This window comes from Lepisosteus platostomus, chromosome 1 (assembly GCF_059453375.1).
Source record: "Lepisosteus platostomus isolate fLepPlt1 chromosome 1, fLepPlt1.hap1, whole genome shotgun sequence".
NCBI lineage: Eukaryota > Metazoa > Chordata > Actinopteri > Semionotiformes > Lepisosteidae > Lepisosteus > Lepisosteus platostomus.
Window position 1 is genome coordinate 683,673 of NC_142611.1, and position 20,311 is coordinate 703,983.

Below are 20,311 nucleotides of genomic sequence, written 5' to 3' on the forward strand. Positions count from 1 at the left end.
AATGGGAAGCACCATCCTTGAAGAAGGTACTTGAGGAAGACTCAGGCATTGATGTAGAGACACCATGTGGGCTTCTGGACTCTGGACATGTCCTTTACTGGCGCTGGAGGCAGCTGGAAACACCCTCTGGTATGTCTGACTGACTGCAGAATGCGCTTGAAGGAAAGTGGAGAAAAGCAGCTTCTGTAAAGATGTTCTAAAACAGGTTTGCAAACTTTCTCAAAACAGGTTTACTATTTCACATGTGCGGAGGACTCCTTCAGCATGTTGCTGAAGCTTTCTGGAATGCTACACTAGAAAGATCCTTACGATTTCTGCACATTTAATCTCATGTTCAATTGGGTAGAATCTGTCAGCTCTTTGCAAATCCTCTTAAATACAGTGCTGGCCTAGCTTCGCCCCTTTCTGCTTCGTCTTCCCTGGCCAAGCTCTGACTGGGACGAATTCCTTTTGGATGTCTGGACTTTTCCTCGTGCTCCTAGCAAATGTAAACAAGCTTTGTTGCTTGTTTTTCTTGTCTTTAATTTGAAGTTCCCGTAAATGGAAGGCAGCTTGAGCTCAGCGTGTTTGTGCGGCGTGCCCAGCTGGGACCAGCATGCTGCTTGTCTGGGAGTCGTCAGGCCCCACCCTCCTTTGTGGGGTGACTGTAATGTGGGAAAGCGCTGAGTGTGACTGCTTATTTCTGCTTTCCCCCTGCAAGGCACACTAAAAGTTGGGTTTGAACCGCACCTGTTGGCATCAGGGTGAGACGACTGGCTGGGTCTTAGCAGGCCAGGCATGAGGGCAGTGAAAGGAATCATATAATGACCAGCTGCTCTCCAGCCTCGGCTCTGCTGAGGAAAGTCACGTTAGCTGGTCTCCACCGGCTTTTTCAGCTGCTGTAAAAGGGAACGTTTAGGATGTTCTGTGCCTCCTGCGAAGCTCTCGTTAGTAAAACAATTACAAAAAAATAATAATAACTTGGCAACATAGTGAGCATCACTTTTTTTTCTAAGCTGCGGTGCAGCTCTTTGGCTTGTCTTGGCTATTAAAGCACAGCCCTGCAAAAACACAGAGCACTGAAATCCAGACATATGGCTGCTATCTGTTCTTTGTCTTTTCTTTTCTGTTCTGCTGTCCTTTTTTCTGTTGTTGTTTTATGCTGCAAAGGATTTTCTCAGCAAGAGAAAGAGAGCAAGTGTTGGTAGGTGGTGCATTCAAAGCATTCTATTGCAGTGCTATTATAACATCTAGAAAATGTTGACATCTGGAAGGGCTCTTTTCTAACACTTACCCCAGGGAATGAGAACTTCACTGCTGTACCTGCTGAATAAAACCGCACAGTGATTCTGCCCGTGGCCACAGTAGACCAGGATGTGGCAGCTGCAGTGAAGAACTGTGTAGCTGTGTAAGGATCCAGAGCTGACTTGTGTGCCCAGAATTCGACTGCGACTGTGTCCTGTGAAGTAGAGATAGGGGAAATACTTGCCATGCAGAATCTCGGTTCAGAACTTGAGTTTCTTTTGTGACATCTTAAATCTCAGCCGCTGGGCATGTTGACTAAACTTAGTGCAGCACACTTCTGGAACACAATCTGATTAGTTTTAAGACAGTAACACCCATGTGGATCTTGAAAGGACCACGCGCCTGAAGGAATCAGTGGAGCCTGTAATAACATTGCTGTCTGACATTAAACAGTGTATCCTGTTGTTCGTGTCCTCTGATCTGTACTTGGCGTTCTCCTACAGAGGCCAGCACGGGAATACTGGCTTGAGGTTTCAATGGCAGACACGTCCCTGCTTATTAGTCGCTCCCATCAGCATGTACTCTAGGCTGTTCTTGTTGTCTGACCTCTCTTCAGCCCCTGGTAGGCTGGTGTTTCTCTGACCCGGCTGGGGAGGTTCTGGTGAGAGTTTTGTCCCCTGACCCGGCTGGAGACTTCTATGGATTCAGCTTGTTGAGGTGGACAGTGTTGGTGGCTGAAATGAGGTGGACGGTGGTGGACAGAGCTGAACAGTGAGGTGGCCGAAAGGAGCTCCACAAGGGAGCTCCAGCCCCTCCATAGCCTGAACCTAAACTGCTTTGCAAAGATACAGACTTGCAATAGAGTTTATCATAAAGGGCCGAGCAGGAGTTTGGAAAAATGTGGAAGAATTATTTGAGAGGCCAGGCAAAATTCTCAGACTATTGCAAATAATTTGGCACAAATTGTGAGAAAGTGGTCAGGAAATTCACAGCCAAACAGTTAAATAACAATACAGTGATAGCTTAGAAGGTGGATGTCCCCTGAATTAAATTCCAGCTGCAAGCTCTAGTTATAAAGCAAAACACAAGCAGGAGTTTTCCACTGAAGACTCTGAGTCCTGATGAGTACTTGACAGTCGAACACATCTGAAACACGAAGAGACCACAAGTGTGGAGGACAAAGAGAAGAATTCAGTGACATTTTCCTCATGCCTCACGCTGTGGGTGCTTGGGTGACGGTTTGGGTGTGTCTTCCTCAATTCCCTGATGACCTTTTGGATTGTCGAAATAGCATCAGGTGCTGGTTAACATCAAGACTTGGTATTGTACTTATACTGTATGTTACCCAGCGGTAGAATCCCAAGACAGGAGTTGGTGTTCCAGCAGGATCATGGCTGTTAGCCCGTTTTGAAGAGCACAGGGGAGTTTCTGCGCGACGGGAAGACCGCAGTCACGGACTGGCCATCTCAGCCTCGGAGACTGGAGCCCGGCAGGCTGCTGTGACGTGACCTGAAGGAGGAGACCACAGCTGACTGCTGGACACCATTCTGCGTGTGGAGAAGGAAAGGCAAATATGTCTCGGGAAAGATGACAGGGACTGGTTTGGGAAATGTAGGGCAAAGCTGCTAGCTGTCAAAGAAACAAAGAAAAGGCACACAAAATACTGAAGAAAGGCTGTACCTATACTAAAATACTTCTGGAAGTAGTTTTCCATTACTTAGTCATTCTTTTTAAATTACAGAATATAGTCTCGCCTTATTTTATACATTTCAAATGTACAATGGAAACTTTACATGTAAACTGCATTTTGTATTGCAAGAGGTTTGTCTGTTACTACGTGCACACTTCATGAAATATTTAATATGACATATAATATTAGTATAAGAGGTTCTCTGGAGAAACTTATAAGAAAACTGAATTTGGTTTAATAAGGCAGAGAAATTGGGTTATGGAGTAAGTTTGATCATTTGAAATGCACTTTTGAATGTCAACAATGTGCTTCTTCATACAATGACAGACAAAGTGGTTGTCCTTCACTGATAAGTGAAGGAAGACATCTGTTTTTTTTTCTGATTGTAACATCTGGCTTTTGCAAACGATCTTGACCCACAAAAATAGGAAGACACTGTATTAAGAGAATCAGTGAACAGTACTTGTCTGCATCTTCCATCCTCCTGAAGTCAGGCAATGCAGTTATTAGTTTTCTAAAACTGAGATGCAGAAAGTGCTTTCTGCTGTTAGATTGGATGAAAAATAGTGACTTATCACAACTAGAGATTTTAGGGTTGGTTTCTGTTTGGCATTTGCTAGCCAGAAACTATGGTGATATCTGGAAAGCCCTGTTAAAGTATTATATTTTTAGAAACTATTTCATTGTATTTTATGCAAGGCCCAGATGAAGTATTTCTACAGGCCACTGGCCATAAAGTGTATTTGTTTGCACCTCAGAACGCTCTTTTAGAAAGGTACAGACAGATTTCGTAGCCCGGGGCTGTAGGTTTGAGGTATGTACTTCAGCAGTACCTCCGATGAGTTTTGTAACCGCTACTATGGGTGTGCCGGCAGTTCTGTCATGACAGAGACAAATGCCCTCCAGTTGTTAGGACAAACAAAACCTTGTGCAATATTAACTCTAGGTGCATGTGTGTGAGGAGGTGGAGAGCAGTGGTATCAGAAGTGAAGACATTAGTTTTCCCATATGGAGACGTGGCCTCTTATTAAAACGCTGTGCAGTTTGCCTGTGAGTGCGCTGTTGTGTAGATAGGAAGAGTGACTGTGGTTTGGGCCATTTTCTCTTCCACTCTGCCAATTATATAATGCAGCCAGGCAGGTTTCTAAGCACCAAGGTGAGCTCTGTAGCCAAAAGGTTGCACACCTTCCTGATAGTGTAGCCTAGCAGATAGATGAGCACTAGTATTTAGTGTTTCTCTTCTGAATTTATATAACCAGATACATTTGAGTTTGATACGATAAGGACCTTAAACCAAATACTTCATTCACCATTCTGCTCGATATCCGTCTGTGCTGAACGTTTGGTTTCCTTACAGTGAGCTCCTGAAACTGTAGAAAGAAAAGGTCAGATCTGGCAAGGCATGGAAACTCAATACAAAGTAAGGATAAAATCTGTGAAACATATAAAATCCAAAGTATTTTAAGCTTGCCAGCGCATTTTTATGATGTTGTTAAGAACCTAATAACCTTCTTTTCAACATTTTCCAGACATTCTGTAAAGGATTTTGCAGTTTAATACTGAGACTGTTGTAGACTGTACATTATTCTTCCAAAGCTCACAGTCTCGGAGCTATAAACTCTCTGGCGAGCTAGTTCACATCAAACCCGTGTGGCTGGAATTCGGCCCAGTGACCACTAACACTCCGCAGTGCCTTCATGCTGTTCCAAGTGTAAACCAGCTTTTACTGAGTGGAACATCAGAAGTTCTGTCTCCCTAGAAGACCCCTTTATTCCCGCTTTGTTGAAAAGTAGCTGAATATAAAGTAATGAAAGTGCTTCAACAGCAGAAAATAAAATGCAAATTTAACAGAAAGATTTGCAGACAAAAGTTAGACAAACAGATCAGCCAGACAAACTGTGCTGTGTGTGCTGTAATGGTTGCCACTAGACAAGAAAGCTTATTGCTTGAAATATATACTCAGCGCTTCTCATGAATAAGTTTATGTTGTCCTCTCTAAGATTTAGAAAATCTTTTCCTTGGAGGTAAACTAGCGATATCTAGTATTGTCTATCTCGTGATCGCATAAAGTACGCAAGAATTACTATCTCGTAATTACAAGATAAGGCCGAGGACTTTTTTTTCTTTCACGGCAGCAATCCGCTTCCATAAGTTTTAACTTCTTTCCAAATATCCGAATTCCAAAAGAAAGAGAGCAAATTTAATTCTCATATTCCTAAGATTTCCATATCTGTACAATGTTTCACATTTTACTTGATAGCTTGCCTGCAGTTGTCTTAAGGGGATAACTGGGAGTTGTGGAGACCCAGCATGAAGACTTGAGCCCCTCAAGTCACCAGGACGCTGGTGTGAGGCTACAAACGATGAAATAAAGAGAGCGTCATTCAAAACTACCTGCTGTCATGTCTAAGGAAATCATTTTTGACACTAAATTTAATTCTTAACACCTGTTAGCCTGTTAGCATTGCACATAAATTTAACTTGCTTCCCCCCCAAATAAAAAATAGGAAACTCACTAATAGAACTGCCACCAGTTTTGCCTCAAGTCTTGAAAACTACCTGCTGCACCAGGGAAGAGTTGTTCCCCAGCAGGGAGGGTCTGTGCGCAGCCTGCACAGGCTGGTGAGTGCGGCTGTATGACAGCCCAGCCTTCAGCATTGCGTGGAGTTTGGAGTGATTAAGCCGTTCATCACAGTCCGCTCAGGCGTGACTAATGTGTTGCATTTGTTCAGTGTTTTGATGTTGACCTCATGATGATTTCAATTGATTTTCACAAAAACAAGTTTATTTTCAACAACAGAAAACTGGTTTAACTGGAGTACTGTGATGCACAGTGTTCCACAGCTGTTTGAATCAGGGTGGTTAAAAAAAGCTGTGGTCAGTTTTTACTAACTACATTCAATTAACGGTGGTAGTTGGTATGCTACAAAAGCAATGTTTTACGCAGCATTTTATTTAAAAACATAAGTAATAATATTGTTCAAAGGCCAGATACAGCAAGAGTATCCACTGATTTGTTGCATCTAAGCACGAAGATTGGCTGAGGTGGAGTGGTGATGGAGAGTGTAGAGGTTTATCTTCAGTCCCTACATCAAGGCATCAGGAGACTAAACACAGATGCAGCACAGTTTGTAGCTGTAGTTGTAAGGGCTGCAGAGATGAAGGGGCTGGTACTGCTGCAGTAGCGCTGAGAGTAGCCGTCATGACCATGTGATCGGGCCTGGCGACACTGCCACAGTCACAGGCACACGGGCGCATCTGTTGACTGTGTTAGACCTCTTGCCAGGTCTCAGGGGTGATGCGACTTAACAGTGTTTTACACCTTCTCTCCTCTTTCAGGCCACCTACAAGCCCTTTCTGAAGCAGGCACTGGAAGAGATCTTCCACCCTGACCGACAGGACTCCCAGGACATAGAGCACATGTCCTCCGGCCTGACAGACCTGCTGAAGACGGGATTCAGCATGTTCATGAAGGTGAGGGCTGCAGCGCCTCCGATTGATGCTTTATGGAGCTTCCCTTATCCATTCATCATGTTATGATGGAGGATCAATGCATACAGGTGGTTGACGCCTTCTTCAGGTGAATTTATATCACAGTTTGCAGCTTCCAGGTTGTGACCAGACACACTGCAGTGTGTGGAGAAACACTGCCTGGCACCCGGAGATCCGCCGGTGTCCAGGCATCAGGTCTGATTTTATTGAGCAGCTCTGCTCCGGCCCACCACCATTTTTGAGTAATCGCTAATTTTATTTTCTTGAATCGGGTCTCTGGTGCTTCTTTTTTTGAATCGGGTCACAACATCAAGTCGTGTTTGACTTGCATATGGTTTTAGAAAAATGGTGGGTTTTTTTCTCCGTATAAACTATCAGAGCTTGAAGCCCTGTAAGGTGGTTCAGGATGTTTCTTGGCTCTGTGACCAAGCTTGCCGGGGTTCGAGCAGTGCAGGTAAACAGCTGAGCTCTGAGAAGACTGGTTAATTATTCAGACTTGAAGAGGATGTCCTCATCGCCACAGGCACTGGTCACTCTGACTGGGTCGGGCTGGCTATCCGCTGGACCTCGACCACACCGTGGGTCCACTCTTCCAGACATGTGGCGCCTGCTCTTTGTGTCGGGCTGAGCACCAGAACTTGGGACGGGATTTCCTGACCCCGCCTTAAACCTGGGAATCTGGGCAGTTTGTCTTCCTCTTTGTGCTGCTTTGCCCCAAAAGAAAAAGCAGGAGCCTTGTTTGAATGCAACTTTACTCTCTTCACTGCCCCCAGCCTCTGAAAGGTTTTAAACGTGCTGGAAATTCACAGAAATCTGTTTGTTTTTATTCAGAACGTGCTTGTGTGAGAATAAATTTGGCTGTTTCATGCTCTTCTATGAAATATTTAGGTAAGCTGTCAGTGGGCATTCTTTCATCTCAGGCAAGCTTGTCATTTTTTTCAAGAGCGTTTTTATCTTCCTCTAAAGCTTCCATGAAGGAATAAATATCCCCTATTTTCTGTCTGCAGCAGATTGGAAATAACACCGCTCTGAGTGGAAAAATCCATTGATGCTTATGGGATGTTGGTACATTTAGTGAGAAACAGCTTTTCCAGTGTTGGCTTCGGTAATTTAGCACATAATTCCCTTTCCTGCTTGCAAGGCTGATGCATTAAGGCTAAATTGATTACGAGTTGATGAAAGACTTGACAGTCACACATGGTTCTGGAATCTCTCTTCATAAACCCACTAACAGCAGCAGTGCGCTTGGAGCCACCTCCAGATTGGATCTAGAACGAACAGAATACAAGACATTTATTCTCTGCGCCACAGAAAGTGAAATGAAATTTGACTATTAAAATGCATGCTTGAACTGTTTTAAGAAAAACAAGTATGCGCTCTATTGTAGTACAGCAAGACTTCTTTACTAATTTCTTTAGTTCAAGGACTGTAAGACATTAGTGTAAAGATGAAAAAATATTTTTAAGGTGCTTTTTAGATTTCCCCAGGTGCTGACTCGTCCTTGACAGTCAGAGCTGGTTCTTCCAGAGAGTGCCTTTTCCAATGTGCAGGGAAGGTATAGTGAAACTTAGTCCAACTAGGATAGAAGCCATCCCATCTTCCACAAGACTGATATGGCATTAGTATATTCAATATCGTGCACTAATGATGTAATATGTGCATACAAAGTGCATATAACCTCTACAGAGTATTTTGAAAGAAAGGTTCACAGCTCCATTTTAGGTTTAGCATTTAGGTCTGACAGCCAGTCAAACCCAAGTGTTCAAAATTACACTGTGAAAAGTGTAATGTCTCTTAACAAACCCGTGTAAAAGGCAGGTTGAACTTGTTTTTCTAGACACACATCACTCTTGTACTGAAGGCACTGAGTGATCAAAAAGCACCTGAAAAGGGCTGAGATATGAGTACAAGTTGTACATGTCTGTTCCCTGGCTCCCTCCTTCAGCGTGAGATGTGTGAGACACAGCAGTCGACTCAGGTGGAAAGGGCACATGTCCTGTCTGCTGCCTGCCAGTCCTGTAGAGGAGTCTAATAGGAGAAGCCCCGCCTCCTCTGTGAGGAGAGCAGGTCCCTTGCCATTTGGTCAACTTAATGGCAAAGCTGTGTGTTTATTCAGAAGTGGAATTTCTGGAATTTGCTGTTTGTATTGATCTCTCATTGTCAGCTTGTGTAAACGCTGCCTGTTTGTTGATTTGCTGGTAGCTTTGTTGTGAAGCTAGGATGTCAGGTTGAGGTGGACAAGCTGACAATGGTCCCACGTCCCTGCTTAGCGCCAGCACTGTTTGCATGAGCTCTCTGACGACACAGGAGAGGCACTGCTAGCAGAAGGCGCGCTGTGTAGAGGAGGGCGCTGGATTTGCAGGGACGTCTCCAGAGCTATGTGCATCAAAGTCACTGGGAAAACAAACCAGCCGGCACCACAAGTACTGTATAGCACTCATCCAGAGCAAGCCCAATTAAAATCGTCAGGGGGCTCTCAGCTCAAAGCATTTTGCTTCATGAAAATGTAACAGTGGTGCTGTTCAGCAAAACACTCATTAAACTTTTTTTGAAAAACATCTGCAAAGTGGGCAGTTTAATAATAGCCATTGCCTTGCAGTTTCGTGACTTTGTGATTCGGAATAAAAACCGCCAGCCTCAGCCCTTCTCTGACAGTGCTTGGAAGAGAAGAGGCCACAATGCTCTGTCTCCTAAATTCCTAATCCGTTGTTGGCGGCTCAGACCAGTGCCAGTTTCACACAGACTGAAAGTGGATAGATGGTCAATGGTCCATTCTTCATCCATTTCACGAGCCAAGATGGTGCCTTTCTCACTAAGCCATCATATAAACTTCCCTGATCATTTTGACTTCTGTTGACCTTGAATAATTTAGATGGCTCAGTGGGAGAGAAGAGGACGAAGGTGAATTGTGGTTAACAACATAGAGCTCCAGTGCCTTTAAAATGGTTATATAATTAATTATTAATTTGCTTGCTTCTTTTTTTCCAACACTCACTTCATTCGTGTCAGAGCTTTTTTTAATCGCATGTGACTCAGAAACCAGGGCTTCGGTGCTGCGGGTGAAACCGCGCTGCTCTGGACGAGGTCTGCGTGCGCAGCAGTGTGAGGGAGCGTATGGAAGCTTCTGTCCTGGTGAGGCCCAGACCAGCGGAGGACAGAGAGTGGGCGACCACTGTCGTCACTGTTTCACATTTGTAGAGTTATTTTGTAGGACATCAGGCTTTGTGTGTGTTTTGGTTTTGTGTCGTCTTCAGAAAGGGGTGAATAAAAGGTCTGAATCTCTGTCCTGGTCAGCTGAAGAAGCCTTTCAAGGGATAAAGTTAAATCAGACGGTTGTCTCTTATTTGATCAGCTAATACAAATCCAGTGTGTTTTGTGTAACTTGTAGTGTTGCTGTAACCCTTTTTACTCTGGCTGTCACTCACAGTTCTCTGCTGTCTGGGAAGTCCGTTTCTCTTTCTTCTTCCTCTTGTCTTAGCGAGGGAAGATGATGAAAAAGCCACCGAGAAGCTGCCTGCCGTTCCAACGTGCGACACAGATAAATATTTCTGGGAAAAGAATCTGCAGTTCCGCTCTGTGCAGCACCAGGCGCAGGTCTGGAGAAGCTTGAGGATTCTGTGTCCTGGCTTCTCTTCGATCAGGCTGTTGAGTGTCTGAAGTCTTTCTTCCCTGCATGACTCTTTATCTGTTCCTTAACAAATTCTTATTCCTTATTATTTAAAGATTATTAATTTACTTGGCTCAGGCGTTTATCCAGCATGGCTGAATGGCTGTTAATACTGCTGGTCACTTTCCTGGATCACTGTGGGTGCAGTGCTCTCCTCCAGGGGATATGCAACATCGTTTTATTTTCCTGCTTACGTGACCAGACTAATGAAACTCTCATAAGGAGCCTGCTTTTCTCCGGAGTGACAAAGCCTGGTAAGGTGGAAGATTCACCATTCATGAAAGGTGGCACTGTTCTGTGGTGGGCAGCACAGCTCGCAATGTGCAGCCAGTGAGGTGCAAGTAGCAAAGTGCAGATAGTAAGTAGGTGCCCTCTGGGAAAGTAGTTACTGTATGTTTCCACGAGTCTTGTTCCATTAAAGATAGTTTTTTGCACAATCAAAGAGGGGGATTCTGTAATAAATATAGGCTTAATCCGTACATACAGATAAAATATTGTATGAACACTTAAATATGTTATGATCAAGTAAACCATGGCTAACATTGTTTAAAAATGAAACATAGAGTGGTCATGGAGAAAATAATAAAGATTGTCATAAATATGAAATTATTGTATTTTATTACAGTAAACATAGAGGTTTTTTTAAATGGCATGCAAGTGGTTTAAAACCAGAATTTCTAAAGTGCTGAAAAATATCTTAAATGGTTTCCTTTTGTGTTTTTGATTTTCGCCTGATCATTTCCTGCGTGTTTTGAAATGTCTGGAAATGTTTACCTTTCTTCCTGTGTTTTGTAAAGATATTATTTGTTTCCATTTACCTAGAAAACACTCTGTGCTTAATGGGTTCCTATTCATTTTGAGGTGCTCCCAAAATTGTTTCCTGCTGAATTTCTTCTGACATCTGTATAAATGTCAGTGTTAATGAAAAGCACCTGAATCATGGTTCCCCACATGGACAACACTGCCTGTGGCACCTTTCTGCTCAGACTGCAGCTGCACTGTGTGTGTGGCTGCTTGTTCACTTGCAGTGACAAAAAGCTGGACAGCCTTCAAAGTATTTCGCTCTCGTTCAGAATTATTTCCTCTTTTTCTCTCTGTAAATGTCCATTTTGCAATTGCAACAAGTGAACGACAAATTCATTTTGTTTGCCTTTTCTCTGCTCATATCGTCCCCAGTTTGATAACCTTCAGAACGTTTTTTCCTTTATGTACAGATCTTTCAGTGTATTTAAACAAAATGTCCTGTGTCAAAAAGGCATATGGTGTTTAAATGGGGGTTTTCTTAACCTGTTTTTCCATTGTCCTCGTACAAAACCAGTGAAACAAAGCTGCTTTTGGATGAAATTTTTTTTTTAATCTGGGTGATTTATTCAACAGGACAGACCCTTCTGTAAAATTGCTGAAAATGATCCAGCGTGTGGCATGTTCCTTGATTCCTGGTGACCTCAAGATAGTAGCTGACCAGGCCTTTTTCTATCTGCTGTGCTCTGCCAAATTACTGCAGATGATCTCCTCTTGTTTCCACACTTTCTAATGTTGTTATAGAAGAAGGCTGGTGCAGTATATTCCTCCCAGGATGAAGCAGGCAACAGTAGGAACCAAGCCTCTGAGGGCCTGTGTTCCTGAAAATATCCTGATCTCCAGGCTCCGTATTCTGCCAGGCTCTCGGGGAGTTAATGATCAAACCGGATTGTGTTCCGCAGACACACAGTTTCAGCGGTTTGCATTACCAATGTGCTCCCCAAAATATAAAAATGTATTTTATAAAGGTATCAAAAAGACTAAAAGAGCATTTAAATCGAGTATAAAATGCTCTGTTTTCCTTGTTGTTTTCTATCTTGTTCTTATGTGTGCGCTGGCTGATTTCTTTTTTTGTCTCGGTAAGCATTATGGGATGTTATGCGTGCGTCCTCAGAGATGTTTGCTTCTGAAAAAAGCTGAAGGTTTGGTTTTGCAGCGTAACCACTAAAACACAATTAGTTGGGAATGTGACATGGGAATAAGTTCCCCTCCCTGGAGGATCTCTTCAAGTAATAAGACTTTCAAATGTGGAAAACTCCCCCCAGGTCCACTGTCCTGGCAGCCTGTGGATCACAAGGGAGCACTGGCAGGGGCTGAGCTGTTCGTCATGCAGCAGATACTGCAGTCTATATCCGTGACAACACTGTAACATATAAAACTAGAATCAGATCACAGACTATTACTGCAGTCTGCCCTGAGCGGAGGGCCGTGTCCGTGAGGAGTTCTGTAGAAAGTAAGAGGCAGGATGTGGTGCTCTCACAGGGACAGACCTCCTCCTTGGCCAGAGCCCCACATCGGGGGACAGGACTGCCCCCCCCCAGCTGTTCCCCCCACCCCAGGCCGTCGGCAGTGACCCCCCACTCCTGCTGCACGCGTCCTTCAGAACAATTAAACCATGAGCTAGTTGCTGCCATGGCAGCAGGAATTAGGTCATGGAGACATTGTTGCATCGTTGTACTTGTGAAGGTGTTGCTGAGCTTTTCTCTTTGGCCATGAAGGTGTCAGTTTTGAGTCAATGTTCTTTAAAATTAAAACAAAAATCTTTCTTGTGTTGCTTTAGAAGAATTCCAGCTTTTTCTCTCCTGTAGTGCATTTTTTACAGGCACAGCAGTCACTACATAGCTACCAGGACAAATGGGCAGACAGACCTATTCCAGCAGACATTTTTGCAGTGTAAATGCTACTGAATTATTCTTCCTCTCAGGAGTTCAGGTCATATTCCCAGACAGAATATCTGCTAGAGTAAAACACCCTGAGGACGACATGAACTTTCACAGTGGGCACTGAGTGCCAGCCCACCTGTCCTGTTTTCACATTGGAATCAGTCAGATCCCACCAATGGAAGTTTATCCCCCGGGATAAGTCATGAGCTCGCAATCACCAAATGTCACAGGAAGTGAACCGGGGCAAAGGAATTGCCCCAGACAGTGTGGGGGTTAAAACAGGAAGTAATTGTGAGGAAGATGGCAGCCTTGTATGATCCATCCCTGCCCTGGATTCCAGCTTTGAGTTTTTTTCCAAGTATTTTTATATGTTTATATGGTTCTCGCACTTGGTAATGATGTTTGATATGGGAAAGGCTGAAGTCTAACATGAGCACATCTTTAGGATTACATTATACAAATTGAATAATTTCAGGCTCATCTCTGTGGAGAAACACCCCCCATATGTGCATAACAATGTTTATTCCTTCATATAGTCGTATACCAAGGTCTCCTATTCAAGAAACCTTCGGGCATCTTTGCACAGATTATCATCTGTCTTTAGAAATACATTAAATTATTAATCTGTGACTGTGGGAAGAATCAGAAGAAAAAGCTGTGCTCAAATGCAGTCTGTAGACTGAAATGATTAGGAGGCTGTCTCTGCTAATAAATTTTGAATTACAAACTGCACCCCTTGTGCAAAGCTCTGAAGCCCTGTGCTCAGACAGTCACCATGCCACAGGCTTTATTCTCAAACGCTCATGGCCAATTGTCAGGCACAGTGTCTGTCTGACCTGGTACGCGCTCATTATTTTTGCCCTATTTACAGTATTTCTGGCTTGCAGTCTCTGCATCAGATAATGAGAATGTTGTTTTCAGTGTGTAAAGGAACATCTCTTTTTAAGAAATAAAGAGCCAAAAGCATTTTTTTTAGTTGGTGCTTTTTTTACTCAGGTTTCAATGAACCCATTCTGAAATTGTTTTTAGTCCTATTATTGAGGAAGATTCCCAGATGTAGGTCATTAAAGCAGGTATTAGATGAAACTATCGATAGTTTTCTCTGCCAAGCTTAGCACTAAACCCAACACCTTTCTGTGTATTTTGTGGCTCAGTGAATCTCAATCTCTCTGTCTCTCACTGGCCAACTCTCACAGGTGAGTCGCCCCCATCCGAGCGACCATCCTCAGCTCATCCTGTTCATGGTTGGAGGAATCACCCCCTCAGAAGTGCGACTGGTCAAGGAGCTGGTGTCGTCACACAAGCCTGGCATGCAGGTAAGAGCCTGGTATACAGGTAACTACAGACTTGCAGCACACGAGCCTGGTATACAGGTAACTACAGACCTACAGCACACGGGCCAGGTATACAGGTAACTACAGTGTCACAGCACACAAGCCTGGTATACAGGTAACTACAGTGTCACAGCACACAAGCCTGGTATACAGGTAACTACAGACTTACAGCACACGGGCCTGGTATACAGGTAACTACAGACCTACAGCACACGGGCCAGGTATACAGGTAACTACAGTGTCACAGCACACAAGCCTGGTATACAGGTAACTACAGTGTCACAGCACACAAGCCTGGTATACAGGTAACTACAGACTTGCAGCACACGGGCCTGGTATACAGGTAACTACAGACTTGCAGCACACGGGCCTGGTATACAGGTAACTACAGACCTACAGCACACGGGCCTGGTATACAGGTAACTACAGTGTCACAGCACACAAGCCTGGTATACAGGTAACTACAGTGTCACAGCACACAAGCCTGGTATACAGGTAACTACAGACTTACAGCACACGGGCCTGGTATACAGGTAACTACAGTGGCAGAGAGCTATCACCTAGCAACACCCTGCATCCTGGGGAAGAGTTAAGACATGGAAAAGTTCAGAGAGGCGATATTGTGACTTAGAAACAAAAAAACTGCTGGTATTTTGCTGGTATTTTGCAGGGTACGGCATTTCATTTAATTACCTTAAATAACCCTTGCGGTGTTTTGTTTCAGCTGTTACATAAGATTTTTTTTTCATTGTTATAATGGTTTTCAAATAGCTTTACCTGAAGTCAGAATTTTAATCAGACTTTAAAGAGCGTTTGGCAGGTGAAAAACTAGGACAGTAATAATTTGGGATGCCACAAGAATTAGGGCGTTGTTTGAAAATCATTGTGTTCGCCAAGATTGAATTACCTGAGATTTATATAACTTTTCTAGAGGCCTCATGTGAAGTGGAAAGCATGCTGTCACAAATGTCCTTGCAAACTGAACAGAAAGACAAAAGAAAAAATAAAGCAGGCTGTATTCTGTTGTTTTTATTGTATATGCTGTACCTTAGCCTTACCTCATCTCAAGAATGTACAGTAATTACTCAGTCGTAAAGTAAGGCTGGGATTCAGAATACTTGGGCTTGATGACAACCGTGTCCTGATATTCCCAGATGTTGTACAGTCTCTGAGAGTGTCTCACTGGGGTCACAGGACATGCACAGCTGAAGTTGACCCCCACTCCCAGGACAGACTGTATCCCTCATGCAGAATCTCTCTTACAAAGCAGCACATCCAGATTGACTGTTTTTAATGTAGGAAAAAAACTCTGCTGTAAAAATAACCCCTTTCTCATAGAAACAATCGTGTGTCAGATTGACTCCTCATCGGGAGCTCAATTTTAATTCCTGGGCCTTTGGTATTCAAGCAATTAAAGTCTCGAGAGGAGCTGGTATAGGCAATGCAGAAGTCTTAAGAGCCTACTGGGCAGCTACCCAAAAACACTGGTGAAAAACAAGAAGGTCTTTACTTCAGAACTGGAGGCATCTATTTATAGGAATAAGAATAAACTGCAACAGTCCATGTCGTTGAAGCAGATTCCATGAGATGTTTAACCGGCTGGGTGAGATTCTCAGATCAATAGTCTTCCAGCAACCAAGTGGCCACGATGGACCAGCTAGTCTCCTCTCGTTAGTACCCTCTCTTATGTGCTGATGTCCCAGGATCCTCTTGTGATTGTGTGCACTCCCTTAGCAGGATGTCAGTGCTTGACCGGTGTCTGTAGAACCTGAAACCCAGAACTAAGCTGTCTGGCAGGCTAATGTAAAGTAGATAAAATACAGGGAAGGCACAACAAAAATGTGTGAATTCTCTTGTGAGTTCAGGTCTTTGACCTCTAGTCCCTACTTGCTCCTGGTTTCATCGTGTTGTTTGTTGAAGAGTTCTACTTTCTTACTACCTAGCGCATACTTGTCTCTTAAGTTCAGTTTTTCCAGGTGTTAAAAGGACTTGTTTTCATCATGCTCTGGAAAGCTCCAGACTGACGCTCTTTAGGGTAATAATGGGGTCCCTCTTGGTGTGTCTGAATGTGGCTCTCGGGCTGTGGGAAGAAAAAGAACAGAGTCGAGCGGTCAGGTAAGCCTGCGATCCTTAACGCACTCAGTCCCCTCAAGCCCTGAGGTTGCGTTACAGTGTTTCTTTGCCCACTTAATCGCTCGTGAGGATACAGCCGCCAGCAGCTCCCTCAAACATTTACTCCGACACAAAGGAGAACAGCAACACACAACCAGGGGAAGCTCACACGTCTTCCTCTCGGAACAGACGGCAGCTTCCAACCTGCATTTCCCTTTCAGATCCACATGTCCACGCGCGATGGGGTTGTGCTAATGATGTTTCATTGTGATGAAAGGGGGAATTTGAAAGCAGGTCCTCTTGCCCTCCGGCAGCAGAGGCTGACCTGGCGCGCAGTGATCGCTGGCCCTCTGTCGCTCCCTGCTCTCCTGGGGCTTCAGCTCCCCGTTCCAAACCCCTGGCGCAGCGCGACACAGCTCAGCGACAGGAAGGAGGAGGCAGGAGAGTCCGAACCCGGGCTGGGGTGCAGTTTCCAGAAACAGCGCTGCAGTACGTGCGATGTGCTTCATTGCTCTCTGTCTCTCTCTGGCAGTACAGCAGCAAGAATATCATTTTTGTCATTTAGTTTATCTGGAGCTTACGCCTTTGAAGCCTTTGTGCACAAAAAAGTCCCTTGGCACGCTTGGCATTCATTTCAGAAGGATTCTTCCTTCGCTGAGCAGAATCCCTCCCACGCAGCAGATCTGAAGCAGAGCTCCCACAGTCGGCTCTGCAAAGCCTCTCCCAGACCAGACCCCCAGAGAGCACGAACGGATCCCACAGCACATGCATGCGGGCTGTTCCACACACTGCGCTCTCCGGTTTTAAATATCACCACTCGGACGGCTCGGCCACGGAATCCATCACTTTGCACACAGTTTCCGGGTTTGTCTTCTCCACGTGAATTGGCAGGATGTCCCACCAGAGGCTCAAGCTGGTACACCCTTCCTGTGATAAGTGTTCTCTTTTATGAGTTCAGAAAATCATTCGGCTTTGCTTCGCTCAGCGGCCTCACAGATTGTTCCCCCCTGCTGTAACAGTGTGCCTTACTGCAGATAACCATTAAAACACAAGCAGTTTCATCTCTGGGGTGTTTTATCTGTGAGTCCCAGATCTGTAGAGATATGGCAGTCAGTTCAGCATCATACTGATTGTTATTGAGCAAATGTACATCAATATAGGACATAGCGGATATGTTTCTTGGATGTAGTATTGCTTTGGGTTTAATGTTGCAGTGCTGCTTGCATTAAATATTTTTTAGCAGTAAATGTCACCCTGGTGATGGGCACTTGCTAAGAGAGTATAAGGCGGCATTCCTCACTAGCAGTGTGCTTTATCTTCTTTCTTGTGTTGCCATTCAAATGTTAGGTGATAGTTAAATTCACTTCACTGCGTTAATGCTGATCCCCACTGATGGATAGGATGGCTGGAACAACAGCAATGTCTGCAAGAGGGACTTGAACCCACAACCTGTCAGTTAGGAATCCAGAGACTTGCCCAACTACGCTATGCTGACCACTAAACTGGAGCATAAAAATATTCAAAAAAATTTAAAAAAGAAATTATTTGGTTGTGACAGTTGTAATACTCTGCAGTTGTTGCTGTCGTAGTAGAATAATCCAGTTTTTAGTCTAGGAAAGTGAAAAGTGGAGACTTGAAAGAGTCACTCACCAGAACATTGTCCTGCTTCAGGCTGTGTAATACTCCCAGCCTTTGCAGGGAGTCAGGTTTCAAATTATTGTAGTAAACACAAGATAGGCAGTTATGAATGGCCTACTTGTACTTGGTTTAGTGAAAAACAGTGCCTTTTTCTCTTCAGTCTTATGAGACGCTCTCAGCTTGTTTCCCTTCATTTGTCCTGTAAAGTCTGTAGCTGATACCTGCAGGACAGCTGTGCTGTCTGCTCTCAGGACTGCCCTTTCTAAGCATGACTCATCACAGCAGGATTCTTTTTTGTCAGCTTTCGTAAGGAATTTCTCTGTAAAGCCAGGGTATATCTGCTTTGAAAAAAAGCTGTCAAAGTTATTGAAAGACCCAATTATGGCTTTAGAGTTTTTTCGTGCAAGACAGACTATGTTAGGGATTATCGGGTTTTGTAGGCAGGACATTTGCATTAGCTCTTCCACCTGTGTAGTAACTGCAGAAGTATTTCAGCTGTTAAAATAAATTGAATCATACCTGAGGCGTTACCTTGCCCTGACACTATGAACTGTCACGCGGCCGCGGACACAGGACACCTGTCCTTTACCTGTCAGTTGTGGCACTCTGAAAGGCCCACACTCCTCGAAGGTCATGTCCAGGCAGACGGCCTGCACTGTGGTCGGGGGTCTTGACAAGACAACTCTACTGAGAGCCCCCCCCCCGTGAGCTCTTTGTATAGAGGCTGCATGTAGTCTTTTTGTCAGATGAGTGTTCTGGATTTTGTGTCTGGGGACTATTACACTGGTAACCTGACTAAGCTGGCTTTAGTCAAAGATGCTTTATGGGCACTAATTAAGGCTTTTTCACAGAGAAAATACTGTATGTCTGTAACAATACTGTTGATATCTCCTGTCATGCACTTATGGATAAAGTGGAATATTGAAACAAGGCTGCATCCTATGTCAGTTTGCATCATGTCAGAATGTGGTTCCGGGGTCTCCCAACATCACGCAGGCAGGCAGCTCTTCTGCAGACTCTCAGTAACGTCACGCAGGCAGGCAGCTCTTCTGCAAACTCTCAGTAACGTCACGCAGGCAGGCGGCTCTTCTGCAGACTCTCAGTAACGTCACGCAGGCAGGCAGCTCTTCTGCAGACTCTCAGTAACGTCACGCAGGCAGGCAGCTCTTCTGCAGACTCTCAGTAACGTCACGCAGGCAGGCGGCTCTTCTGCAGACTCTCAGTAACGTCACGCAGGCAGGCGGCTCTTCTGCAGACTCTCAGTAACATCACGCAGGCAGGCAGCTCTTCTGCAGACTCTCAGTAACGTCACGCAGGCAGGCAGCTCTTCTGCAGACTCTCAGTAAAGTCACGCAGGCAGGCGGCTCTTCTGCAGACTCTCAGTAACGTCACGCAGGCAGGCAGCTCTTCTGCAGACTCTCAGTAACGTCACGCAGGCAGGCAGCTCTTCTGCAGACTCAGTAACGTCACGCAGGCAGGCGGCTCTCCTGCAGACTCTCAGTAACGTCACACAGGCAGGCAGCTCTTCTGCAGACTCTCAGTAACGTCACGCAGGCAGGCGGCTCTTCTGCAGACTCTCAGTAACGTCACGCAGGCAGGCAGCTGTTCTGCAGACTCTCAGTAACGTCACGCAGGCAGGCAGAGGTGTGTGAGAGCCAGCAGTGGGCAGAATGTGGCAATACAAGTGTACCTCCCACAACTGACCTAAAACAATTGCTTGAAAGAGACGTCAGAGGCAGATTCACTTACTGTCGCACCTTTGCCCATTTTGGAAGCCTGCGACTGTCTGAAATTGGAATTGCTCCACTTTTATTCTAAGGAGTATTGGTCCTGGAGAGCCACAGCCTCTCGTGGTGTTTTTCTCCAGCTGTGCTCTCAGTTATTGCGTTTGTATTGTATTATATGTATTTGTGCCGTTAAGCACACACATCACAAGCTGTGGAGGGCTCTACTCTTTATTGAATACAGATGTCTGTAAGTGCTTTATGACTGTGCCTCCCCAGGGCCTGGCCTGGCGCTGGAAGATAGTAAATATATAGATGAAACAAAGTTCAAAATGACATCTTTAATGCACCGGTGGCACATAAAAAATGCCATTTTGAATAATTAATAATAACTGGAAGTAATTAATAACTAGAAGTACAGGGAGAAATAATGTTTTATAAAAATTGTGTTAGTTGCGACACTAATTCATCAGCCATGCCAATGAAGCCCTTTGAATTGAATTGCCTTTTGCCAGAGTACCGTATTGCTAAACATGCAGAATCCTAACTCGGAGGAAACACCAGACCATTCTGCAGAGCTAGATGGATCACATGGACCTGTGTGATTTGAAACTTTGCAGAGTATGCGCATGCATCAGTTTGTCATTGTAAACTGTAATTGTAATCATCTGCCTTGGGCGGACAATTCCGGAATTGAATCATTACTCGATATTACCCCAACCAGATCAGTTGACTAATGTGGCGTG

The 20,311-nt window shown here is 44.6% G+C and overlaps 1 protein-coding gene across 2 annotated transcripts in view; it reads left to right on the forward strand.

Annotated features, from left to right (window-relative positions):
• Positions 1-20,311, forward strand: part of scfd2 (sec1 family domain containing 2) — a 145,139-nt gene that overhangs the window by 122,831 nt on the left and 1,997 nt on the right. For both annotated transcript variants that reach the window (XM_088628665.1, XM_088628751.1), the window contains 2 exons: positions 6,254-6,388; positions 13,954-14,073. In XM_088628665.1, the coding sequence (XP_088484791.1) occupies positions 6,254-6,388; positions 13,954-14,073 (255 nt within the window). The remainder of the gene's footprint in view (positions 1-6,253; positions 6,389-13,953; positions 14,074-20,311) is intronic.